Genomic DNA, 25,050 nt, shown 5'->3' on the forward strand with positions numbered 1-25,050 from the left:
TTCCTTCATCTTAGCAACGTCCTCCTCGAAGTTCGATTGTGAAAGTGTGTTGAGGGGCGACTTACATATATAAGCATGTCGACGCAAAAGGCGCCCAGGGCTGTTTTGTTTGATATTGGAGGGGTGATCGTAGGTCACAGCCTAATGTCAATCCGTCCGACAGACGAGATGTTGACTGGCTGAAAGTTGTCTTCTCCGTTCCAAGCCATACTTGATTTTGAAAGAAAGAATAAAATTCAAGCCGGCTTCATTAATTCTGCTATCAGGTATCACTCACCAAATGGGGCATGGCAGCGTCTGGAAAGGGGGAGTTGACAGTTGGCAACGATTTCTTCCAAGATTTTACGAAGGATCTCTGCAGCGAAAATGCTTGGCAGCAGTTCCATCAAAGCGACGCGAAGAGTCTGAAGGAAAAAGCTAACCCTTCGCAGCTAGGAGACCATGTGAGTCTCAAGGCTGAGGCAGCGGACTCAGAGCCGACTCATGATGATCGAGGAGCTCAAGGCACTTTAGCTTCCGACGAAGATCTTGAAAGGAAGCGACCGTCTCTGTCCAAGCTTGCTGAGGACACAACCATCGGAGATCCTGTAAGTCTAGAGTCGGAGGAAGTAGTCCAAGGCCAGAATGAGAAAGGGGCCGGTGCGACCGGCGGACGTGATTCTCCCCAATCATCAAATAGTCAAAGCACAGCTTCAAAGACACCACGGATAGATGGCGAGACACTCTTCTGGAGTGTGATGTCTGCATCTCGACAACGGGATCCCTATGTCTTTCCTGCCCTCGAGCGCCTTGCAAAGCAGAAGTCGCGACCAATCCTTGGCGCTTTGTCAAATACCGTCAAATACCCACCGGAGCATGCTTGGAGTAAACCTGACCAAGCTTATCCTTTTAACCCTGAATCGGTTTTCGATATTTACATATCATCATCAGAGATAGGAATGCGGAAGCCGTCCAAAGACATTTACGAGTTTGCATTGCAGAAGCTGAATGAGAAAGATAAGGAGAGAGGCGGCCAAGGTATTGGAGCTGGAGACGTAGTCTTTCTTGATGACATTGGAGAAAATTTGAAAGTCGCCAAAGAGGTTGGTATGAGAACAATCAATGTGCAATTAGGAAAGACATGGAGAGCAGTCAAGGAATTGGAAAGAATGCTGGATGCGGACCTCATGGATGAGAAGACTCGGAGAGCAAAGCTCTAGACACCATGAACTCCATCGCAAGGCCTCTTTGCTTGTGGTCAGAACCGCGTAGAACTTTTCTGGCCCAAGGAAAGTACTTGGATTAATTAATCTTCATCTGCGAGCGTGCAATTAGGAAGTGGACGAGGGGGCGAGGCGCCTCGGGCACTAGAACTACCTTAGCAAGCCTAGAATTAGACCAACCTACCACACAACCTCACAACCTATTGCAGTAATTTTGCAACAAGCTCAAGTTGAGGTATCAGACTACTCTGATCTATATGGCCGCTCTTCAACGTCGAATGGTACGAACAAATGGACAGCTCCTTCTTGGATTTGTGAACCTGATTGTTTTTTTAGCTTTCAAAGGATGAGGAAATATCCGTCGGCGACAGTGACCTCGAGGTCCGCCGGGAGGATCAAGATAAGATCAACAAGTTTAGTCGATTGCATCAAAAAGAGCAGGCTTTAGAGGAGGACTTAAAAACAAGAAGTGTATGGGCCGGCTTCTTTTCGGCCAGCAGCTCTCGCTAATCCTGCAACGATATGTAGAAAGACAAGGAGGATCTTGAAGAACTATCGAGCGAGCTTGAGCTAGCGGATGAAGACGAGAAAGTGCCGTATGCGATCCAGATGGATTCCGCCTTACCCAACACATATTGATGCAGAACAGCTACAAGATAGGCGATACCTTCATACGCTTGCCGGTGTCAGAAGTCCAGGAACTCTTGGCCGGCTCGACAGAGAGAATTGACAAAGCCGTATCGGGCATCGAAGATCGTATGAGCACAATACGCGAAGATATGGATCAACTGAAGGTGCAGCTTTACGCAAGGTTCGGGAAGAGTATCAATCTAGAGACGTGAAGGCGGATAGATGCCGCCAAATCAGTCGACACACCCTTCATGGAGATCGAATTATCCCTGTGGAAAATAGGGATTCGCAGGAGCACCACTGCGCCGGCATATGAGATATGTGCCCCGTACAAGCTCATGTATGCAACGTGGAGACTGCTTGAAATTGACAACACAACGATCAACACCTGACACTTTGACAATATCTCAACCATCGAAAGTCCAATATCTTGGCGCCATCATGGGATACTGGTCTGCCACTGCTCGGCACGACCCTGCAAATTCACTTTCCGCTGTCGGAGCCCAACATGCGTCATGACCGTCTCCTTCATATGACAATTTTCTTGTCTGATCGTGCTCAGCTCTCTTTCACCGTCTTTGCAAGGCCACTTATGGAGTGAGCATGGCCGAGTCCAGCCCCACTTCTACATCGCTCACCGATCAGACGCCACAATCTACAAGTAGCTCATCATCAACTGCTGATGTACTGCCCAAGGAGATTGATGGTATGTCAAGTGCTTTGCTTCTAGCACCAATTAGTAATCGAGGAAGCAGGAATTTTGTCTCTGCGGAAGACGAAGTCTAAAGCGTCCGTGATATCTAGAAGGGTGAGACAGGCAGTATTTGACACTGGCGCTCCGACAGTGGTAGATAGCCAGGGACAAAAGATTTTGTCCTTTACATTCAATGATCCGGACGACCCACGCAATTGGCCCAAAGTAAGAATATCTTAAATCTTATATTGGCACTCATGAAGTGACAATTGGGCAGCGGAAGAAATCTTACGTAGTAGCTGTGGGAATCCTAGTGGTTACCAACAGCACGTTGGGCACCTCATTACCGAGTAATGCTGTCGATTTTATTGCTCAAGACTTGGGTGTTAGTAATAGCCACCGGATGGTTCTTCTCATCTCCCTCTTCCTTGTTGGTTTGGTTCTTGGGCCTATCATCTTTGGGCCACTGAGCGAGACCTACGGCAGGAGGATCATTTTGCTTTCAAGCTTTTTCGCATTCACTATATTTACGATGGCATGCGCACTGGCGCCCTCATGGGCTGCTTTACTGGTGTTTCGATTAATGTCCGGAGTCTTTGCTTCTTGTCCCGTAAGTAAATCTCTGGACAGCATCTCTCTCCTACTCTGGCCTCCTGACTTGCGGATTCTTGACCCCCTCAAGCCTATGCTGACTTCAAAGTGTATTAGGTATCAGTGATCGCAGGTCTTTTTGCTGATATGTTTGACGATCCTATTGCCCGAGGTCGAGCTCTGGCACTCTATCTTGCTGTAGGAGCCCTTACACTATGTATGGCCTTCTTAGCTGATCTATTGAAAGGCTGCCACACTTGGACCTCAACTTGGACCCCTGATATCCGGCTTCCTTGCCCCTTTTTCTTGGCGGTGGGTTTTCTGGACAGGTTTGATAGTAGCTGGTCTTTCATTCCTGTTATTGGCCTTTCTTCCAGAGACTTATGGTCCAGTGATACTGAAATGGCGCGCCAAACGTCTGCGCGAGGACACTTCCGACCACAGTATCTATGCCGCTCTTGAAGTGGAGTATAAAGGTGTCAGACAACTGCTCACCGTAACTCTCTGGCGGCCACTCAATATGCTCTTGTTTGAGGCCATCGTGCTTTTCAGCTCCCTCTACACCGCTCTTGCCTATGCCCTCTTCTACACCACATTCGAGGCCTTTCCATTGATATTCACTGGCATATACGGCATGACCCCAGGGGTAGCTGGGCTGGCTTACGTCCCCATGTTTATTGGCGGCATCTTCGCTTTCGTAGCCTTCACTCAATACGACACTATCTTCTTGCGGGCCCAGCGGGCCTCAAAGCCATGGTCGCAAGTAGAAGAATACCGCCGTCTGCCTCTTGCGTGCCTCGGTGGTCCCGCATACGTGGTCTCACTCTTTTGGATTGGCTGGACAGCTCACCGCCAAATTCATTGGAGCGTGCCTATGGTAGCCGGTATTTTCTTCGGATTCGGCTACATGCTCATCCTGATGGCGCTGCTCAATTATATCACTGACGCGTATGAGATCTATGCTGCAAGTGGAATGGCAGCTGCTAGCTTCTCACGCTCCATATTGGGTGCATTATTGCCAATCGCCGCTAAGCCGATGTATGAACATCTGGGAATCGCCTGGGGTAATTCCCTGCTTGCATTCTTCAGCCTTGGCATGTGTGTCATCCCGTTCGCATTCATAAGGTACGGCGACAGCATTAGAGCAAATTCCAAAATTTGCAGCGAGCTTAAAGAGAGGGAGCGTCCCATAAGCATGGGAGTTCCGCACGCCTCCGAACTTACTGCAGACTTTCATGCTGTAGGGGAGTGCGCGAACATACCTGACAACGATCTGGAAGTCAGGACTGTGGGGCTAATCACTGCTTGAATTACAGATTGACTGATTGGGAATCGTGAGGAAGGTCAAAGGAACTCGTACCAATGCGAGCCTTAAAAAATTTACTCAACGATCGCAGCCACGGATCATGAACGACACGGCCATATGAAATAACAGCAAAAAAACCATGATACAAGTTCCATGAATGCTACTTGACCAATGGACAATAGAACATTGACGACTGATGAAATGATATTCAGAACGAAAAAAGTTGGTGAGAAATTTTTGAAAAGCAATAAGCGATTTTGAATGGAATTATTAGCTGGCCCGCAGATTCATAAAGAATAGAATTAGAGAGTTTCTCATGGTCTTATAGGGGAGATTGATCATATCTCATCGTTCATCATCGGTCGCTTCTAGGGGTATCTTTTTACGTTACAGAAAGAGGTAATGATCGTAGGGAACCACCCTCCGACAGCCCATTTCCATCCATCATCCTACCTAACAAACCAATTACCAGATCAAAAACCCCAAAGCCGCCATCGTCCCCACTGTACATATCAAAAAAGTCATTTCGTCAAGGAAACCCCTCTTCGCCGCCCCATTCGTCCTCACCACAGAAACTCCTTCCAAGTCTGACAAGCTAGAGCTACTAACGTGCCCCGTCTCCGTGAGCTGAAGCAACTGTTTCTTGTACACAGAGATGATGTTCGACGAGCGTCCTTGGGGGCAGAACGTTACCTGAAAGCCGCCACCAGAGGGGATGATGAAGGTTGAAGTCTGATCATCGAAAGCAAAGCTATAAGCGTCCGGGCACACTTTCTTTGCATTCTTGCTATAAATTGACGCTTTACACACATTCGGGTTATCGTAATGGCCTGTGCAGCAATCTGAGGGCTTGTTGTATTTCGCGCAGGCGGAAAAGCAGGGGTCGAAGATCGGTCGCTGTATCTTGTCGTCAGGGTAGGGGTAGATGCCGTCGCCTGGTTTGGTGGGTGCGCTGAGTTGTAAGTCCCAGGGACACCAGCTTGCGACGTCGGAAGTGCTGACGCTTTCCTCGAGGGGAATGGGGAAGGAGTCGTTAGTTCCGGAGTGGGAGCCTTCGGTTGAGCCTTTGGCTCCGAGGAGGGAGGATGTGCCAATGCAAATGGGATTCGTGAGATTCGGAGGAATTTGTTGAAGAGAGCTATTGCCAGATTGAGGGTAGAGCGAGACAATAGCGATTGGGATGTTGTAGCCGTCAACAAGGGAGATGTCGTAGAAGGTCTGGCCACTTGGGGAGGCGAGCGTAAACTCTGCTAGAGAAACAGGTGTCTCACCGGTTGCCCTACAGTTGACGATGCCGCCGCAGTCTCCGGTACCACAAGCTCTTCCGCCTCCATTGTTTCCGCCGTTATTACCTGGTCCCGTCCCCTGAGCATTGAAACTGCAATTGGTTCGACCCCAGACTCGACCTTGCCAGTCTGCGCCAACAGTCAGGCTTCTAGAGTCGCCAGAATCCAATTTGAAGCCTCCTATTTCAGGCTCCTGGCCTGATTGGGTTACTATGCCGGGGTAAATTGTCTCTGCACATTGATTCTCGATCGTGAGTGGTTTCTCCGATTCGTCTGCCCGTGCTACGTAGGCCATTGGAGCGCGTTTCATGTGGTGAACAGCTGAAGTATGTGAAGTCAAGGCGAGGAGGCAGATTGTGCAGCGATATAAAGATATTTGGTGAAGCCAGGATCGGAACTGATTGCACTGTTGGGGGTACTTGGAGGACATGGCTCAGAATAGAGTCAATGCACTGCTTGCAAAGGATTCCAAATCGTTATGTCCCGATCGCCGTATTTGAGAGACGGTCGTCAGTCATCGCTAGTAAGCCAGGCCTGCCAGCGGCCAGCACGTCCAAGGTGTCCAGCAACCCCGAATAAACCGATAGCTAGAACCACGCGGTGGGCTAGAGTAATCAGTAGTTATGCAAAAGAAAGAGCGTGAATACAGCGAAAGGATCGATGTTCTGCAGAAATATCAATAATGGTTGAAGCCATACACGAACGCCATGCCGCCAACAATGCAGGAGCGTTGTGGCTGGCCCTGAAACCGCTGGAGCTAAGGGCAGCTGCACGTCAAAACGCTCGGGAGGGCAACGGCGACAACGGAAGGCTTGGCAAGAAATCAAGCCCTATCAAATCAGCCCACGGCGGACCTCAACTTCACCCCGTGATGAATGCACCTCGAACATTCCAACTCATATGAGTGAGAGTTACCTTCGTGTGTGCATAGGCCAAGACTGCCTAGGTAATCATTTCTCAAAGATGCACTGTAAGGCAACTCTCACTAAAGCTTTAGATTCCTGCAGGCAGGATAAGCTTGCGAGCTCACAAGGATTGTATGATGATCGACGAAACTCCGCAGTCTTTTCGTTACTCAATCATGCTCTGGACCTGTGGAAATGAGGGACACAAAGCGCAGCTGCAGGAGAGCTGATGGAAATTAGAAGATGCTGCATTATTAGATGCGCCCACGCGCATAAGATGACCGACCATGCTTGCAGAGGGTATGGGTATATACATGGTTGTTGAGACAGCGCATTGACCCCAGGATATCATCTCCCACCTCTCAAACATGCAACGCAGAAAGCCAACCCTCACTCCGTCGGAAATGCTCCTTCAGTGGGGCCTTGTCGCCCCTTTCTATCTTACAAAGCCAACATAACAGCGACTGCAGCAACAGCGACCCCAATCGATCCCCCAACGCGGTCAGCCCCACCAGTAAATGCCGCCGGAGAGCCTGGGGTTGGCGTCGAGACTGTATTGTTCGAGCCGGTGCCGATGCTGCTGACGATGACTGAAGGACAGGGAGCCGTCTCCGATGGCATCATCTTAGTTCTGGTGATTGATTTGTCAGGCACCGCTGTAGGACATGAAGTTCCACAGGGAGCGACGACGGTGGTGGTCTTTGGAGTTCGTCAGTGAGAAGGCTGCGAAGGGACCAGAGATTGACTTACAGTGGCGCCGGCGCCTGCCACCGCTATGGCAAGGGCCGCAACGAAGAATCTCATGATAGCAGTAAACCTCGTCGAAAGAGCGTTGTATGATTGAAGGTCAGTCAGAAAGAATGTGGTGTGCGTGAGACTGAAGAAGTTGAAGCGTTGGATAGATTTTTAGAAGGGAAAGTGAAGGAAATGGGCAGCAGCAAGTATCACCATCATACGGCACAACAATGCAGGAACAGAAACTATCCGGTAGGCACAATGCTGGACTAGAGCCAGCTGGGGGCCGTAATTTAGTGCATTCCAAGCGCGCGAAGGCATATCGCAAAACCTTCCACGTCTGAAGGACGAGCTCCCAAAAGTCAAATGCCCATTTGTCACCGATTATTCTGACCCTTTCCGATAGCACAGCCAACCAGAGCTATCTCGGGCAACAAGATGAGGTAAGAGTGAGCTGGGCCCCGTCAATCTCATCTTGCAGCTCTGCCGTGGCGAACGTGATGCTGCGGTGAGCTTTGCTGAAATCGTCGTAAGCGTCACTGCAAGCGCTGATCGCTACCAATTTCAGCCCCAAGTGCCCTCCGAAAGAGGCAATAGAGCTACAGTCTAGCGGCGAACGGTCGACTCGCTGGCCGCTCAGCGCACCAATGATAGAGCTCCAATATCCCCGATGGGCTTAGCGGATCACTGGTACACGGCAGGCTCATTTCCCCACACATAAATGGCGCCGCATCGGGTTTAGCATGCCCTGTCGTCGATGGAATGCATCATCTCCACCAAGCACTGAACCGGAACCTCCAATTTCCGGCCAGCATCGAGGCCTTGGGAAAAGTGAGAAACGTTAGAATCCTAGCTGCAGAGGCAAATCAGATGCGACCTCCGCTTTTTGGACTCAAGCTAGGCTTCCGGGATATGTGCGTTTGGCTTTCTGAGAGCTCCATAGCTAAGGAACGTGCTTGCCGTCATCACGCAAATTTCGCCCTTTTGTGCAGCGTCTCCCTTCGTTCTTTCCTCTGGCATCCCTTCACACTTTCATCTTCCACCTGCTCATATTTCATTCACCTTGTGTTCACCAGGACTTTTTGAAAGTATTTCTTCCAAGCCAAAATGAAGGTCACTCTCTCTGTCGCAGCTTTGGCCGCCGTTGCCTCAGCAGCACCAAAACCGGGAATGAGCAAGTATGTGCCGTTCGAGTATTCTCGGTGAAGAATGACTACTAACCAGGAGACCAGCTTGAAGAAGATTCGACAGGCAGCTCCACAAATCACCGACGCTGACATTCTCAACTACGCTCTTACGCTGGAGCATCTTGAGGACAAATTCTATCGTGAAGGTCTCGGAAACTATACCGAGGGCGAATTTGCCAGTTTTGGTTTTGACGCGACCTTCTATGGAAACTTGAAGGAAATCTCATCGGATGAGACTACGCATGTCAAATTCTTAACCGCAGCTCTCACGGCAGCTGGTGCCACGCCCGTTAAGGAATGCACATACGCCTTTGGTGTTACTGACCCGAAGATGTTTGTCGCCACCTCCTCAATCTTGGAGGGTGTCGGCGTCAGTGCATACCTTGGTGCCGCCGCCGAGATTGTCAGCGCAGAGTACCTTACAGCAGCTGGCTCAATCTTGACCGTCGAGTCGCGTCACTCTTCATACATTCGATCATCGCTTGGAGAAAGCCCTTTCCCGTCGCCATTTGACGTTCCTTTGAGCCTCAATGAAGTTTACACACTCGCTGCACCTTTCATTGTCTCCTGCCCATCTGACAATCCAACTTTGCCAGTCAAGGTATGTTTTGTTTACAAGCTCAGCGTCGTGGCTAGCCAACTCACGTGTCGCAGGCTTTCCCCAAGGTCGTTTCTCCCCCAACAAACGATCCCATTACTCCTGGCAAGACCATTACGCTTCTCACCCCAGACTCGATCGTGAAACCTGCCGACGGCTCATCCCAGATTTACGCTGCTTTCATCACCGTCACTGGTCCGGTCTTCGCACCAGCAACCGCGACAGACGGCGGTTTCACTGTGACCGTACCCACCGCTCCTGAGGGTGGTGCGCCGATCGCCGGTCAGACCTACGCTGTCCTTACTGGCTGCAACACCACTGTCACGGATGAGACAGTCGCGGCTGGACCTGCAGTCTTCGAGGTCGGCCCTGCCAAATAGAGCACTTTCCTTGCTTAGCCGTGACAAGTGCGAGTATGAGATTAATCTGGAGCATGTGGAGAGGCGTTTGTTTCGTATGAAGAATGATACCCCAGAGCATAAGCTGGGGAGGAGTAACGCAGTATCCTGAGGTGCGGCTGTATATAAAAATCCGATAATTCTAATCATTCATCGCCATGCAAATAACTCATACTTTGACATATGTGCATTTCGTTCACTAGCAGTCCTCGCCTTGGAAAAATTGGACAGGTACTTGAGAACCCGGGTGTGCCGCACTGGTAAGGCAGTTGGCGCCTGAGCAGCCCCCACTCATCCGCTGGACACTAACCCCATCGTGCCCGGGCCGAGCCCTAGCAAGTGTCGTTGACACTGCGCATATCTCATCACGTTGGCAAAATTGATGCTCCAAGTGGGTTCTAATCTCGTATTCCGCTTCATTTCCCCAAGCTTCGTAGCATTTGTTGGACCTCAAACGCTGAGAGTTAGTGTTGGAGCGTACCGTGTTCTACATTTTGAGTCACAACATGCCCATCATACGTGGTGGTTCTGGACAAGAAAGTGCTTTACAGAGAGACGCACCAAGCAGTCGCCTACCAAGCCTTCTCGGACCGGATGCTCGAACAATGCACCACCGACAACCTGGCTGTTGCTCAAATCCTCGAGCAAGCCTGCGTGGTGAAAGAAAGACAAGACGAAGATGGCAAGCCAAAGCCGCCTGCTGTAGCTTCTGTTTCACGTCAATGCCTGCGCCGCACGAGGGTCTTATGAATCATACGCTTGCTGTTACTCGCACCACCGCCCCAGGATGTTCCTTTCATTATGAGATACGATGCTGAATGAGCATGGAGTACGATGGCGACAGCTGATTCAGGCTCAGGTTCATGTTCATCCAGCCACTCCCCAACATCCAACGCGACAACTATGCGCCACTTGTTCCTCCTGGATGCAGGAACGGGAAAGGCGTGTGTGAAGTTCTTCCCGATGCTCAGGCAAGTAACTCCTGCATAAGCGATGCGCATCGGACATGCGTGTTCGTGTGTTTCAGTCTTTCCAATGTCTTGCACGTCTATGATCTCGCCCGTCTTTCCTATACTCCTTCTGCGCTCGTCAATTCGATGGGTTTGCCTTGATGTCGTTGACGTCCTTTACATCATCTCTGACCAGCCTCGTATTGGCACTCTCTCTTCTATGAACATTGAGTACATCAACTGGCTCCCGGGATGGGTGCTCCTGGCACCTTCAGTGCGAGCGCGATGCCTCCTTCCCCAAAGTTGCCGAATTGGCGGCCTCGGAGGACGTTGATCGACCTCTACAATGAGAAAGATCGTACCCCGTGGTACATGCGGTTGCTTGCAATCATTTCTACAATCATGCTTATCTTTGGGTACGGCAAACTCTGTATAGCTCCATAGTGCCGCTGGCTTTATTGATGAAATCATGTTCATAGCTTCATTCTTTTCCAAACTGCATTTCCAGGCGACGGGAGACCCGCTCAAGACGCAGTTCAGAGATTACCACCCAAAAGCGCTATGATTGCTACAATGATCCTCCTTTTCACATCCTACACCCTTTCTTTCGGCCTCGCTTTCTTCACCAGATCCTGGATTTTCCACCTCGAAATCATCTATCTTCCACACTTGACTGGCTCCATTGTTGGCCTCCTGGGGACAATCAGCGAAGTCGGAATCTACCCTGATGACATTGTCGGCGGCAACACCATCGCCGCCTACGTGCTCTCCACCCTCTCGATCCTTTTCTACGCCTTAGCTTCCCTCCTCACATACCGCAAGATCTATTTTGTCCGCCGCCGTGATGCCATGCACAAAGACACCTCATCCTCGCGCATCTTTACAATGCCCGAGACCGAAATGCAACGGCAGCAGCTCCTACGCCTTCTTCTCTCCCAATCCTCCCCTCAGAACACTCCCTCGCCAGCAAAAGGCCCTGAAGCAACCTACAAAATTCACTGGCCTGGCATAAGCAGCAGCACAGCCCGCGGCTCTCGCCGCAACACCATGTCCTCGCTTCGCAACTTACACTTCTCGCGGAACCCCCGCTCTCGTACATCCGTCCATCAACTTCCCGCCTCTCCAGGCTTCGCCATGTCCCAGCAATATCAGCACCAACACCATCCCTCCGCTGACCGCGCCCTCCCCGAAGTCATCGTCGAAGAACCGACGCTCTCTTCAAGTCAATCTCAATTCCTGCGGCAAAGCCCTCTCCATCCTCCTACCACCGCCCCCATTAACAACAACAACAACGCGGTATATAATCCTCTCCTCCCGGCTTTCTTTGACCACCACCCCGGCGAGCGTATCCCTTCCTACCATCCTCGCGCCTCAACCTATTCCGCCGGAGGAAGGGGAACTGAGACCTTGTCTGCAGCCCAAGGAGGGGCCCCTGCGCCGAATGTGCCCAGATTGCCACCCGTATTAGGACCAAACGGGTATCCGATAGACAAACCGCCGCTGCATCCTACTGAAAGAGAGACCAAGGCACTAAGGCATATTCCATTAGATAATTATATCGTTGTTGATGATGAGGGGGCATTCCGAGAACGATTAGCGACGGGAGTAGTCAGGAGGCAGAGCAGTGGTAATGGTGCTGGAAATGGAGGTGGGGGGTTGGTACAGCCGCCGGATACGACGAGGGGGATTGAGTTAGCTGATCGAGGGCGCTATGGGACAAGGAACAGGCCAGAGTTGGAGGGGGATGTTTGGGCGAGAATATAGGGGTTTCTGTGAGTTGAATCTAATGCGCGAGAAATGGTAGATAGGATGATGTGGAGATCGGGACGTTGGAATTGGTACACATCATAGGTCCCATATGATCGCTTGACGTTACAATCAACTTACTTGGCCGCTGTATATCTCCACACCCCCCAAACCAACATTTCCCTCCGCCCCTTGCCCATTTCTCTCCTCTCTGCTTATCCACGACCCCCGTCTCTAGCATCCACCTCTCCACACGTAGCTCCTCCATCCCGGCCCCACCATCCTCCCCACTAGCCAACTTGTAACCCTCCCTCCCCGCAGCATCCATCACATCCTCAATCGTGTGCGCCCAGTCTTCCTCCGGTCTAACCTTCTCTCCCGTCTCGGGATCCTTAAATCCAGCTTGCGTGACCAATCGTGCAGTCTTCGTCTTACCCACACCATCACTGCCAGAAGCCGCGGCAGAGGCGACACCTCGCGCCATATCCGGATGCATATTCGTTAGCAGTAGAAACCCACCGTGTTTCAAGAGCTTGGTGGTAGTGATCTGTCTGAAGAGAATGGAGGGGGAGGGGATGTGCTCGAGGACTAAAGCGCAGATTATCGCGTCGGCGGGAGGATACGGGATTGCTGGATTCTGGGTTGGGGAGAGGATGTCGTGGGTGTGGAAGCTTGTGTGGATTTCGATGGTGGAGGGGAGCGGGATGGATGATGTGGCAGGGATACGCGAACGGGCGATGGAGAGCATGTTCCCGCTGGCGTCGAGGCCTGTGATGTGGATTTCGTTCTTGAGGGGTAAAGACTGTTCATTGAGATTGGTAGGGAAGAGGTGGGCGAGGGTCGTGGAGTTTGAAGGAGTTTGGAGGGCGGAGAGGAGGGCGAGAGTTGCCCGGCCTGTGCCTGTTCCTAGGTCTGTTATCTGGAGGCAAGATGAGGGGTTGGGTTTGTTTGCCAGGAGGGAAAAGAGGCGCGGTAGGAGGGTCTGGGAGAGGCCGTGTGAGTCGAGCGATTGGAGGATGTTGCCATCGTTATCGTAGATGGGAGCCCAGAGGTCGTAGGTCTCCTTTACCGGAAAGTAATTGATTTTCCTACCTGCTTGTGCGGGTTGTTGACTGAGGGACTGCTCCATAGCAATTGCATTGGCAAAGTTTCGGAAGGAAGCATGTCAGTATCAGGCAATAGATCGAGAGTGGATTGCAGACGGATAGCATTCAGGGGACATGAGCTGGAATTGGGGCAGTATGCAAGTGCACGGTCGGTGAGCATTGTACATATGCTTATAGGGATAAGTGTAGCAGAGATCCCCACTGCACTATAGCGTCCTAGCTCATGTTTCCTTGTAAAGTACATTATGCAGAACGCTATCTTTGCCTAGTGGGTGGCTTTTTCCACTCCGAGTACCCGGCGATCGCGAAACTTTGGCCCACCCTCCAGGTGCTCGTTGTGATGTAGGCGATCTGACACTGTACTATTGTCGCGATGGTCAAACGAAAATTAGCTGCTTTAGAGAAAGTTGACGCGGATCTGTTAGTCTCTGGTTGCGTAAGAAATGGAAGATCATTGTTAACAGTGGCAGCACGAACCTTCAATTCAAGATTAGACGAGACCCAAAGTATGTCACAACAATTGAAGGCAAGAACCTTCGAGCTGAAAACTTACAGATCATATGAAGGAGAATTTGCGGACCAATATGGATTATACCAAAGCCAAAAAGAGATCTTCCAACAGGCTCCTGCTGCTGCGAATGATACGAGTGTCACCTCGCTGAAAGACTTGATTGATTTTGTTACCCATGTTGCCGATTGCTATCCCAAACAAACTAGAGATTTCCCACAAGATCTTCTCGATATCCTGAGGCAACATCACAACGACCTAGATGGCGAGCTCCGTGAAAAGATTGCAGGAAGCCTAGTCCTACTCAGGAGAAAGGATATCATAGATTCTTCTAGGTATGCTTCTGGCTCCTCACTCGAAGCTTCAAGCTGACGATTGGACTCAGGCTGCTGGATACGCTATTTCCAATCCTTGTCTCGACGCGCAGCAAGTCACTACGTGCTTTTCTTTTCCAAAAAATCATCTCAGACCTTCGAACATCTAACGCTAACTCTACGAATCATCGGCTCAATCGATCTGTTCAAAAAACTCTGCACGAGCTGCTGGCGAGTGATCGAGCCTCGCGAAAGGGTCTATGGGCTGTCAGAATCACGAGGGAATTATGGAGGCGCCAATTATGGACAGATGCAAAGGCCGTTGAAATTATGAAAGAAGCTGCTTTGGCTGACAATGGAAAATTAATCGTAGGAGGCGTTAGCTTTTTCCTTGGTGGAGACCAAGAAAGGGAAGAGCTTCAGGATGAAAGCAGTGATGAGGAAGCTGTAGATATGGGAAAGATCAAACATCAAATGGCCACAAACAAAAAGAACAAGAAAAACAAGAAAATGATGGATCAAGCAGTCGCTACAGTCAAGAGAAAGGAACGCAAGAAGAGGCAGCCCCATCCATTGAATTTCTCCGCCTTACACCTGTTGCATGATGCCCAGAGCTTCGCCGAAGACCTTTTTCAAAAGCATGTTCAGAGCAACAAATCAAGACTAAGCTTCGAGCAGAAGCTTCTTGTGCTGCAACTTATCTCTCGCTTGGTCGGGTTACATCAACTCACCCTCATGAACCTCTATTCCTGGTTTCTTAAGTATCTCACGCCACGGCAGCAGTCTGTGACATCTCTTTTGGCTTCTCTTGCCCAAGCTACGCATAGTCTAGTCCCGCCAGATGTCCTTGAGCCTTTGATCCAGAAGATAGCCAATGAATTTGTTTCAGAAGCAGCAGCAGGTGAGATTGCTTCCGCTGGGTTGAACGCTATTCGCGAGATATGTGTGAGGCAACCACAGGCGATGAACGAAACATTGCTTCAAGATCTTGTAATGTATCGGAAAAGCAAAGACAAAGGTGTCATGATGGCTGCTAAGGGACTCTTAAGTCTCTACCGAGAAGTCGGTGCTGACATGCTAAAGAAGAGAGATCGTGGTAAAGGAGCTACAATGGATCTGAAATCCGGCGAGCGAAGAGAACAGCGGTTTGGCGAGCAACCAGTAGGCGAGATCGAGGGTCTTGAGCTGCTTCAAAAGTGGAAAACGGAAGAGCAGGAACGCTGGCGAGCAGAGAAAGGGTTACCATTGCTAGATCGCTCACAGGATGTAAATGACGAAGAGCAAGAATACGACACTGACGAATGGGAGGTTGAGGGAGACAATAGCGATGACTCGGGGGGCTGGATCAACGTCGAAAGTGACAAAGATATCGAGCTGACCGATTCTGATGACGAGACACCAGCGGTAAAGAAAGCCAAACTTGATCGAAGTGGCGAAGCAGAAGACGAGGACAAAGAAAACAGAGATGTCAAAAGTCAAGATGCAATTGAACAAATCTCGAATCTAGCTACAAGTCGGATACTCACGCCTGCGGATCTTGCTAAACTCAAGGAACTTCGACTATCGGCCAGCATCAATCAGCATTTACCAAAAGCGCAACGAAAGCGTGCAGCCCAAGTTGCTGCCGCTCTCCAGGCACGACACGCGGACGATGCTCTTACCGCCGCCGAGATTGAAGGTCTTGCCTCGCTGTCTGCTAAGACTTCTAAGGCTGAGAAGATTTCGAAGGCCAAAGAAGGCCAGGATGACCGAAAGGAGCATAAAAGTACCCAAGCGCTCAGAAAGCAGAAAAAGGAAGCCGAAGGTAAAAGTACCACGAATAAAGAAAAGGCCAGGAAGAAGAACTTCCTCATGACACTGGGAAAGGGAAAGGCTAAGAACAAACGGAGTTTAATGGACCAGAGAAAAGTGCTGCGAGCGCATGTCGAGCGTGGCAAAAAGGGCGGGCGACGAGGCAATCGTGGGATATGATATGCGTGTTGACTTCGCCGTCGCCAATCAGCGACACAGTGGCGACAACATTCTTATCCCGTAACACGTATGATTTTTATTAAACGTCTCGGATGTCCTTTGCTCCTTCCGTTTCTTCACTTTTGAACTGCTCATTATCTCCATTTTCACCTTGACGCACCTCTCAAAATTTTTATTTGGACAGAAAGCTTGAACATTTTTCCTCGTCAACAAACTGTGTGATCGATAACGTCTTTCCATCCCATCATTGCTCCTACGACTACACGCCAGCAGACCTCATTCCGCCCTGTAACGTTCAATATCGCATTCACTTTCCATGGCTGAAGCCATCCGTGGCACCTTATTATGTTCAAAACCAACACAGACACTTGGCAAGAGACGTTGGGAAGATTTAGATCCCTCTGACCAGGATCTCTTGAATTCCCAAAAGTCTACCAAGCGTCTGAGAACCTCGAGACTGGACCCACATCGCCCAGCGAAACATCAAACAGCTTTGGCCCATGATTCACAACAAACTAAAGATCAAACATCCCCAGCGGAAACCATTTCGACACAATCAACACCACCTGACGCTCCGAAAAGAGACATTCAAGAAGATCCCTCCAAAATATTAAAGATGGGGCAAGAAAACTGTAGTATCAATGAGTGTCACATGGAGAGTGATGGATACGTGAAGGGAAAGATCCACTCTTACAAGGCGCTCAAGTCTACGCTCATGCAACGACGAAAACCACTGGTAGCTGACGCTACATACTCCATCTCGAGAAAGACAGGACATCACGTCTCCTTTGGCGCCTCCAAAGCCGAAGGGAAACGCATAGGGCTATGCGAAAAGAACTCTGGACGCAAAGGAAGCCCTCCTCAAACGTTTCAAGGCACGAAGAAGCCAGAGGATTCGAAGACGCTCAACAATACACCACCCCAAAAAGGGCTAGCTGTCAAGAAACCCAGCTGTCCGATACTCCATCACAAGAAAGAGCCAACTGGAGAGCATCTAGAGGTACTTCGAGGTCAAGCAGGGCACAAAGGAAACCCCCACGAGCTGAATCTCTCTGATGAGAAGAAAATATCCACAACAAGTAAGGCACAATATGTGCGATTTATCGATTATCTCCTTCATGAGAACGAAATAGACAACATTACAGCCGCAAGCATGCTCAAAGCTATCGAGATAGCTACAGGCGTCGATTTGACGAAGTATCGGAGATCTCTCAAGATACTCATTGTGGAACGAATCAACAAATGCCTGGAAGAGCTTCAGGATTTCACTCAAGTTGACGGCCATACCACATCAGAAGAAAACGATCCCCCCCACTCATCCCCAACAAATCGGAAGCACAAACGTGAAAATGCTGAAGACGATGAGCTACTGTATTCGCCTCGAAAGAAAAAGCCAAAAGCTTCCATGGCAGACGAAACCCTCCCTTCTGTTCGAACAATCTTCGAAGGAGCCACTTGCGAACCATATCCAACTCAAATCCGAGGCGAAGACATCCTTGGAAATGCCTACGAGCCCACCGACTGTCTTGACGATTTTCCCCAACAGCCACAGTTGTTCCTCAGAGATGGCCGCGAGCTCAAGATCACGAAAATGACGGCAGGCGAACCAGCAAAAGACGTCGTTCGCACCGTCTTTCCGAAGAAAGGCGCAGACCCGACAGCAGTCCAGCTCCTTGCCGACCCGAAGCGCAAAGCGTTTGAGGCTTCGCGGTATGCGTATATCACACGCAAAGCGAAGACATTCCTGCTCCCCGCTAACAAGTTCCTTCGCGACCGTCGAAAGCGGAGAGCTGTTGGGCCAATCGAGCTGAGGCAGTGCGCATTACTCAAGGCTAGAGTAGCCAATGGGACTGAATCAGCTGCCCCAAATAGAGGTATCATGAACATATTCAGGTTCAAGAGCTACAGGGTCGACAAGAGAATAGGTTCAGAACGAAAACACGAAAATAAAAGTAGAAGTGATGTGGATAATGCATAGTTGGCAGGGGGTATACTGTTGTGTCACTGAGTAGGGAAGGCAGGCATCATAGCGACTGAATAGCAGAGATAGGGTGTCTTTTGCTTGAAAAAAAAGTTAAAGTCTTCTCGGCATTCTGCGAACATATACCAGAATTATATTCAACTCTTAAAACTTTTTTGAAAGGCAGCACCTTGGATTCGGAAACCTGCAAAAGTTATGTATAACGTTCTAAAGTTATAGGCCTTCCTTCCCAACAATACGAAATAACGATTAAAAACGAATTAGCGAGGAATCGATATTTAAGATTAATACCTAGAGAGATATGCATTGCTTTAAGTGCCTTCCCTAGCTTATTTATCTAGGTGTTTAGGTAGTAGAAGTGAATAAACATGCGAGAGATTTCTGCGATACTTATATAAAATAAAATTTTTATTAAGGATCGTTCTTTGGAAATCTATTTGGAGGTAGATTATATATTAAGAACATATGCAAAAGTCCTTTGCAGTTATTATACAACTTTGCCAAAAGCGATTGGGAGATAAGATATATAACAAACGGTTACTAAGAATGTTCTACATGTATATGTGCTAGGAGTAAAAGTGAATAATGGCGTGGGAGGTGATGTTATATCAATAGGATGGAAGCCTTAGATGTTAGAACGCAAGCAGCCATTAAAGCACATGAAGTTTGAATCATATGAAAATTATCAATGGAAATGTGTCTGTCTCCCAGGGTATCTGTATTCTGCATCCAAATACGCCTTGCTCGATCCCGAGCTACTCACTAAAAGGAGATTTTGCAAGGTATCAACAAATTGTTGCCGTGGGGGGATTCTCTGTCTTCGTCCATTCTTGGATAGACATCTCCTTCCATCCCATTCGAGCGGCATATACGAAGCTTAGAAGAAGCAATTAACAGATCTGTACATCTCCAGTCACTGAGCCGCATATTTTTTTCGGTTACTGCTTTCAAGCGATCAGTCGTCCTCGGAATCAGCTTTCTCCACCTCTTCCACTTCTTCCTTCTTTGCCGGACCGGCGGCAGGTTCTTCGTTGTTGGCGTTTGCTCCCTCCCTGATATCTCCATTCACTGCTCCTTTCTCCTCTATTGGCTCACCTTTCACGGGTGTACTATTAACCTCCCCAGGCTCTTCATTCGCCTCGTCTGCCTTCTGTTTTGCCTCGCCTTTTACAGCTTGCGCATATTCGGAGACCTTGTTCTTTGCGTTTTCACCCGCGTTCTTCGCTGCATTGATAGCATCCTGCCCGCGTTCTTTGGCTTTATCTGGAACATTTGGAGCCTTGTCTCTGACGTTCTCAACAGCATCTTTGGCTTTAGCTGACACTTTGTTTGCGCCTTCTTTAGCTTGATCACCGGCTTTCTTAGCTTTCTGCTGTGTCTTATCTTTGGCATTTTCAAGCTGTTTCTTGATGTCTTCAGGAGGCTCGGTAGCACCGCCTTGAGGATCACTCATTGCCTCGGCAATTTGCTTCTTCACGTCTGTGGTGGCTTTACTTGCTGAAAATTTGGTATCCTCAAGAGTCAGGCCCGTTTTGTCTTTGGCGGATGCGCTTTGCTGAAAGTACTGTGCGAAGAAGGATATGAACAAACCAGCAAGCGGTGCCAGGTAGCAGATGTTAAACAGAATAGCGAAAGATTCGCCAGACGTGTCGAGGCAATGTGCCCGCGTAATGTGCTGCTTGTAGACGATCTCTTCCAGTGCTTTCTGTGATTCTGCTGCGTGTATTGCATCTATGCCGAAGGTCTCTCCTTTGTAATTTCGTACATTGGCTGCAAGTCCTTCTTCTCCAGCAGCCCGCAAGGCTGCTTTCTTCAGCAAGCTCCCAAAATCTGCTGCCGCTGTTGCACTAGATAGAAAATTGGATGCCGTGGAGGCCACATTTGGAATAGCTGTAGATAGATTATTTAGAACACTATACGAAGCCCATGATGGCACGTCATATGCCACAAACAAGTGTGCGAATGCATATGAGGCGCCAAAAACAATCTGGAAAATCTGTGCGGCTGTAAGGCCTCTCTTCAACACAAATGGTACGCGAATACCAAGGGCTGCTAAGGTGTAGTAGGTGTACTGCGTCATCAGTCAAATGCACCGGGACGGGAGGTGGAGAGCTTACCATGAAAAAGTGGATTAGGGAGTTAAGGCATGTGAACATCCAAATCGGGGGAGACATATACCGAATGCCAGACCACATGGCGAACATGGCTCCAGTATGGTGGAAGGTTTGTAAGAAAGACGTATTCTTGCCCTTCGCCAAGATGATAAAGGAGTCCACCACTTCGTAGAACTTTGACAAGTAGAATATCCATCCGTAGTACGCCAGTCCCTCATTCCATAGTCTTCCTACATCGGTCGTATCGGGGTTGCCTCCTTCCAAATTCATGGTAACATCGGAAATGCCCCAAGTCTGGGTTGCCATGTCGTAGATTGCTGCACTTCCAGGACCTCTAGGCCCGTGCATTTTGCATAGAGCATCGGCTGCCCCTGCTAGTCCATATGCTCCGTTCACCCCGGGCCAGGAGTTTCGAATAGCCCTTATCATGCCCGAGAACGTCCAAAGGGAGTACAGGGCAAGGAAGACATTATGGGCGATCACTGCAAAATAGAAAGCTGCTGACTTGCTGAAAGCCCACGGCTTGTGACTTCTCTCCGCATTTTTCCTGTTCATCAAGGTGACCGCAACTGCATAGGCAGTTGCAATGACGACTGGCCATGCAACGTTTAGCGCACCAGCATAGGCCTCAGGACTGATGTTGAAGGGCTGCGCTATGCTTCGTTCTCGAACTGGAGGGCTGATGACTTCTGGATTGTTGAAAGGATTGAACTTGAGGATCGAGAGCGGAGGAAGAGTGAGGTAAACCGACCGAGACGGAACGCTTGCGGTAGGGTCGACTGCCATTGTGGGATGGGAGCTCTTATGAAGACGTGCGCCAAGTGTTGTTCCTGCAATGAACGGAATTGTATCTCACAATAACCTCCAAGATATCGCTCCGGTGCTCAGATGATGACAGACATTAGCATGTCGGATTGTTGATTGTAATTAGACATGACGCAGCTCCCAAAAACCAAGACTTCAGCCGGGCTCCCGTCTAGACTTGCCCTGATTGGCTTAGTGTCATGTGACCGTTGGAGCAAATTCCCTTGGGACACATATCTAGCAGTGATTTCTCTTCCGTTGAGAGACAGGCATTCTGTTCAAAAAAACAAAAGTGAATTCAAAAAAAGACGGCTCTGGACGAGACGTGGCGTGCATTCTAATCTCTTGTTTCCACGTGCGCTTGATTCAGCTTTCCTTACGCTTACATGATTGAAGCATTCCTACAATCAAGCCTGTCAAAAAGTGAAGCCTATACCCTGAGCATGCTTTTGCATTCAGTCTGCCTGTTGTGAAACTAAAAGACCCTAGTGCTTCACGACTAATTTGCCCCCAGCGGTTTGGGACTCTAATACTCTGTGAGCATTGTGGATGTCCCCATATTCAAATACCTGGGTGGGACGAGCATCCCACTCGCCATTCTCAATCTTTTGTGCAATCGCCTGCAGCGGGATCCTAGATAAAGGGAATCCAGGGGTGCCAAGAACCTTACTGTGAAAGAGGCTGAAATGCACTCCAGACTCCATTTGTATCATGGGATTGAAGTCAGCAACAGGCTCCAAACCTCCTAGCCATCCAGCTTGCAGCATCCGGCCACCAGGCCGAGTCAGGCCGATAGATTCGAGTAAAACTCGATTGCCGATCAGATTCAAGGTCTTGTCGAATCTTAGGGGGGACTTCCAATCGTTTCGAATTGCCTGCCTAAGTCTTGCTGTTCAAATTTGACGTCCTCGGCTCCCATCTCTCGAAGCAGATCAAATCGAGCTTCCTGACGCGTTGTTGCGGTGACTTTTGCTCCTACGTTGACTGCAAGATTGAGTGCCGCTTGTCCAATGGTAGAAGTGGCTCCACGGATCAGTAAAGTCTCGTCCTGTTGGAGGTTCAGAACGGTGAAAAGGCATGACCAAGCTGTACAGTAGACCTCGGGCAGTGCAGCGAGCTGTTCCCACGGTAATCGAGTCTCCAGTGAAACAATATTGCTGACTGGCACGTTTACGAACTCGCCGTATCCGCCAGGGCGGTCTCTGCCGATACCGCCCATCACTCCTGCCACTTTCGATCCCACAGAAAATTCGCCGCTCGGGCAGGCTTCGATAATGCCTACACATTCTAAGCCGGATATAGGGTTCCACTCATCCCACTCCTATGACAAACACCGCGGTCAGCGCCACCATTCTCGGAGAAAAGGGGGATGGTCGACTTACTCCGCGACGCATGTGAAGCTCTGCATGGTTAAGTCCAAAGGCCTTCACCCTGATGAGAGCTTGATGCTGCTCTGGGAGGGGCTTGGCAACCGTTCTATATTTAAGGACTTCAGGACCGCCAAATTCTGATATAACGATTGCTTGCATTGTCGACATGGCTAGAATTACGTGATGTACGTAAACTTTGCGGAATGGCTTAGTAGTGGTAATGGTAATAATGAAAGAGAAGGAGGGAGGGTCTGGTAGTCGGGCAGACAATTGGGATTTGACACATTATATATGAGCGAGGAGACCTCACGAGGACTATTTGAGACATCCTGATTTAATCAATCTGAAGCTCGAAAAGATTAATTAGTCAGAGCAGCTGAGCAGCTGACAAAGCTTGCAGGACTTTGGCATGAGTCAAGCATGGGTTTCTGTCAATCGAATCAGGATTAGAGCTGCAGTCTAGCTCGAGTCTGCCAACCGGAAACATGCGGCCTTGTCGTCGTCCTTGCATTTTCGATATCATCACTCAGCTGATTACAGCTCCACGCTTAAACGAAAGTAGAGAATGTTTTGGAATCAAAGCTCATAATATGACAACTGGGAAACTAGATCGTAGCTGGATATAAGATCTCCTGTACCAAAAGACATTTCCGATCAAGGTTACCTGATGGATATACTCATTTTATCTCAAACCGTTTGCGATGTAGTACAGAAGGAGAACTTAAAACATACCTGCTTGAGCCTAAATCAAGGCCTGTTCAGTAATCTGCCCCAACATGGGGATCTTATCAATATTTCGCGTAGAGTGGTCAACCAAATACAACGAATGCCAGCAGAAGCAATGCTCTAGTCTCCCATCTTGAACCCTGCAATGCCGGAGCGTTAGCTTACATACCGAAGACTACCCTCGTCCTAGCGAATTGTCCACTTTACTTTCGGTAATACTGCCCAAAGCGCGTTTGGTCAGATCGTGGTAATGGCAGAGACGTCTTTGACAGCATTTTCTGCCTCAGCGGACATCGAGCTATCCTGCGCAAAGGTTGTCGCTGATCCACGATGTGTGCAATGACTCGGAAGCATGAAAAGATCTGCTGAGCAGGCTCATTCAATCTTCAAAATTTATGAAGGTCTCAGGTGCTGTAAGCCAAGCTTTAAGAGATGCCAGCAAATGATAGCAGCCTTCACGATTGAATGCTGGAGGGTCAAGGCATCTTTCGAGGGGACACCATTCTCATTGGACAAAAATACCCTTGCTGGGAGCTTGCCATCCATGACGTCCCTCATGATGCTGTCACGCATGATTTCATTGACACAGCATGGATCGATAATCATCCACGACTCTTCAAATAAGCCAGGCCCAGGTTGCAAAGGATACCGAAGGACAGTGACAAGCTCTTTGAGGACCCTCTCTCTAGCTTCTAGGTCTTGCAGTTGCGGCTTTTCTAGAATCTCAAAAGAGGGGTGCGACCCTGGTAAAGGATGGATTGATGCTATCCACACCCGGGAACCACCCTAAAGATCGCACTGGTGAGCAACAGATTCGGCACATCTAATGCACCTGACTCGATCGATCAGTATGATCCTTGTGGATGATGCGTGGAGCATCTATCTAGAGTATTCTGGGGGGGCTCAGAAACGGCTCTGATCTGATTCAGGACTTTCATTAGATTCATAGGGATGCGAAAGGGATCCATCCAGCGGAATAGTCTCTTGCAATTCCAGAGCAAGTGCGCAAACATAAGACAATGCTTCGTATTCCAGGACTGAAAGGCGATTGCGGGATACATGCTCGATCTGGCATTCAGGGTTCAAGCAATCATCAAACAATTGGATTGTGACGAGCTGTAAGGCACCTACAACTATTGCAAGGGGTCTGTGGGAGAATTCTCCCCTTTGATCGCACTTCGTTGCGATGGAAGGTGTTCCCATCAGTCGGCGGGACAAGATGCAACTGCCGCTTCAGGGTTTCGATGGCACAAATCAAGTAGCCTCTGATCTAGGTCTAATGTACAGATAGTAGTAATTCAAGTAAAGAGTGACTTTCAAGAAGGATTTGGTTCACGAATTCTATCGCTTGTCTGAGGTCTCGTGGGCTGAATCGACCGCGGAAATCAAGTTGAGAAGCTGGAGACGATGAGACGAAGGACGTCCTCGTAGTAGCTGGGGCTTTGCAATACATGGATGACCCAGCAGACGTCCGGCGAATGTGTCAAACGGGCATGCTCCGGTCATTTGGAACGTGCCCTTGTTAGCCGTCGAACGGGTGCCTTCGCTTCCTTTGAATCCTTGAATCATAATCTTGGGTGCCCTACCTGCTGCCGAAGCTGAACGGCACATGAATGAAATGATGATGAAAGTACCAAGCCGGTTCAGGGTTAGCGTCTTTAATTCGTTGGCGCTAGGGCAGGTACGGACTTAGTGCCTTTAGTGCTTACCTTAGCAGCCTCAGCCTCCGACTTTCTGCACAACTCCAGCGTCTCATTCGCCCCAGCGGACAGTATCCCTTCCTAATCATTAGACTCTGCGTCATGGCGAAAGGAACGATGTGATGGCACGTACAACGACAAGAGCAGGAACAGAAAGATATGCTACCGGCTGTTGATTCAAGAACACTGCAATCGGTCACTCGTCTGCGGTAAAGGCGTGAAGACGAG

The 25,050-nt window shown here is 49.4% G+C and overlaps 11 protein-coding genes across 11 annotated transcripts; 7 read left to right on the top strand and 4 right to left on the bottom strand.

Annotated features, from left to right (window-relative positions):
• Positions 1 to 75: 75 nt before the first annotated feature.
• Positions 76 to 1,199, top strand: KY384_006544 (uncharacterized protein; the record flags this gene model as incomplete). Its single annotated transcript, XM_044815038.1, has 2 exons — positions 76 to 129; positions 267 to 1,199. 2 exons carry the CDS (start codon positions 76 to 78, stop codon positions 1,197 to 1,199), a joined length of 987 nt encoding a protein of 328 aa, XP_044668138.1.
• A 281-nt stretch (positions 1,200 to 1,480) lies between these two features.
• Positions 1,481 to 2,044, top strand: KY384_006545 (uncharacterized protein; the record flags this gene model as incomplete). Its single annotated transcript, XM_044815039.1, has 4 exons — positions 1,481 to 1,483; positions 1,539 to 1,673; positions 1,731 to 1,798; positions 1,852 to 2,044. The coding sequence occupies 4 exons, from the start codon at positions 1,481 to 1,483 to the stop codon at positions 2,042 to 2,044; spliced, it is 399 nt and encodes a 132-aa protein (XP_044668139.1).
• A 391-nt stretch (positions 2,045 to 2,435) lies between these two features.
• Positions 2,436 to 4,426, top strand: KY384_006546 (uncharacterized protein; the record flags this gene model as incomplete). Its single annotated transcript, XM_044815040.1, has 3 exons — positions 2,436 to 2,538; positions 2,573 to 2,751; positions 3,365 to 4,426. The coding sequence occupies 3 exons, from the start codon at positions 2,436 to 2,438 to the stop codon at positions 4,424 to 4,426; spliced, it is 1,344 nt and encodes a 447-aa protein (XP_044668140.1).
• A 462-nt stretch (positions 4,427 to 4,888) lies between these two features.
• On the bottom strand, positions 4,889 to 6,004 carry KY384_006547 (uncharacterized protein; the record flags this gene model as incomplete). The annotated part of the gene is made up of 1 exon (XM_044815041.1): positions 4,889 to 6,004. One exon carries the CDS (start codon positions 6,002 to 6,004, stop codon positions 4,889 to 4,891), a length of 1,116 nt encoding a protein of 371 aa, XP_044668141.1.
• A 2,452-nt stretch (positions 6,005 to 8,456) lies between these two features.
• Positions 8,457 to 9,514, top strand: KY384_006548 (uncharacterized protein; the record flags this gene model as incomplete). The annotated part of the gene is made up of 3 exons (XM_044815042.1): positions 8,457 to 8,527; positions 8,582 to 9,137; positions 9,191 to 9,514. 3 exons carry the CDS (start codon positions 8,457 to 8,459, stop codon positions 9,512 to 9,514), a joined length of 951 nt encoding a protein of 316 aa, XP_044668142.1.
• Positions 9,515 to 11,043: 1,529 nt separating this feature from the next.
• KY384_006549 (uncharacterized protein) lies at positions 11,044 to 12,246 on the top strand (the record flags this gene model as incomplete). The annotated part of the gene is made up of 1 exon (XM_044815043.1): positions 11,044 to 12,246. The coding sequence occupies one exon, from the start codon at positions 11,044 to 11,046 to the stop codon at positions 12,244 to 12,246; it is 1,203 nt and encodes a 400-aa protein (XP_044668143.1).
• Positions 12,247 to 12,265: 19 nt separating this feature from the next.
• On the bottom strand, positions 12,266 to 13,357 carry KY384_006550 (uncharacterized protein; the record flags this gene model as incomplete). The annotated part of the gene is made up of 1 exon (XM_044815044.1): positions 12,266 to 13,357. One exon carries the CDS (start codon positions 13,355 to 13,357, stop codon positions 12,266 to 12,268), a length of 1,092 nt encoding a protein of 363 aa, XP_044668144.1.
• A 350-nt stretch (positions 13,358 to 13,707) lies between these two features.
• KY384_006551 (uncharacterized protein) lies at positions 13,708 to 16,127 on the top strand (the record flags this gene model as incomplete). The annotated part of the gene is made up of 4 exons (XM_044815045.1): positions 13,708 to 13,754; positions 13,805 to 13,840; positions 13,890 to 14,177; positions 14,228 to 16,127. 4 exons carry the CDS (start codon positions 13,708 to 13,710, stop codon positions 16,125 to 16,127), a joined length of 2,271 nt encoding a protein of 756 aa, XP_044668145.1.
• Positions 16,128 to 16,443: 316 nt separating this feature from the next.
• On the top strand, positions 16,444 to 18,105 carry KY384_006552 (uncharacterized protein; the record flags this gene model as incomplete). The annotated part of the gene is made up of 1 exon (XM_044815046.1): positions 16,444 to 18,105. The coding sequence occupies one exon, from the start codon at positions 16,444 to 16,446 to the stop codon at positions 18,103 to 18,105; it is 1,662 nt and encodes a 553-aa protein (XP_044668146.1).
• Positions 18,106 to 19,063: 958 nt separating this feature from the next.
• Positions 19,064 to 21,008, bottom strand: KY384_006553 (uncharacterized protein; the record flags this gene model as incomplete). The annotated part of the gene is made up of 2 exons (XM_044815047.1): positions 19,064 to 20,179; positions 20,226 to 21,008. The coding sequence occupies 2 exons, from the start codon at positions 21,006 to 21,008 to the stop codon at positions 19,064 to 19,066; spliced, it is 1,899 nt and encodes a 632-aa protein (XP_044668147.1).
• Positions 21,009 to 21,870: 862 nt separating this feature from the next.
• On the bottom strand, positions 21,871 to 22,564 carry KY384_006554 (uncharacterized protein; the record flags this gene model as incomplete). Its single annotated transcript, XM_044815048.1, has 2 exons — positions 21,871 to 22,347; positions 22,409 to 22,564. 2 exons carry the CDS (start codon positions 22,562 to 22,564, stop codon positions 21,871 to 21,873), a joined length of 633 nt encoding a protein of 210 aa, XP_044668148.1.
• Positions 22,565 to 25,050: the final 2,486 nt, after the last annotated feature.

This window comes from Bacidia gigantensis, assembly GCF_019456465.1.
Source record: "Bacidia gigantensis strain McMullin 20006 chromosome Unknown contig_249, whole genome shotgun sequence".
Taxonomy (NCBI): domain Eukaryota; kingdom Fungi; phylum Ascomycota; class Lecanoromycetes; order Lecanorales; family Ramalinaceae; genus Bacidia; species Bacidia gigantensis.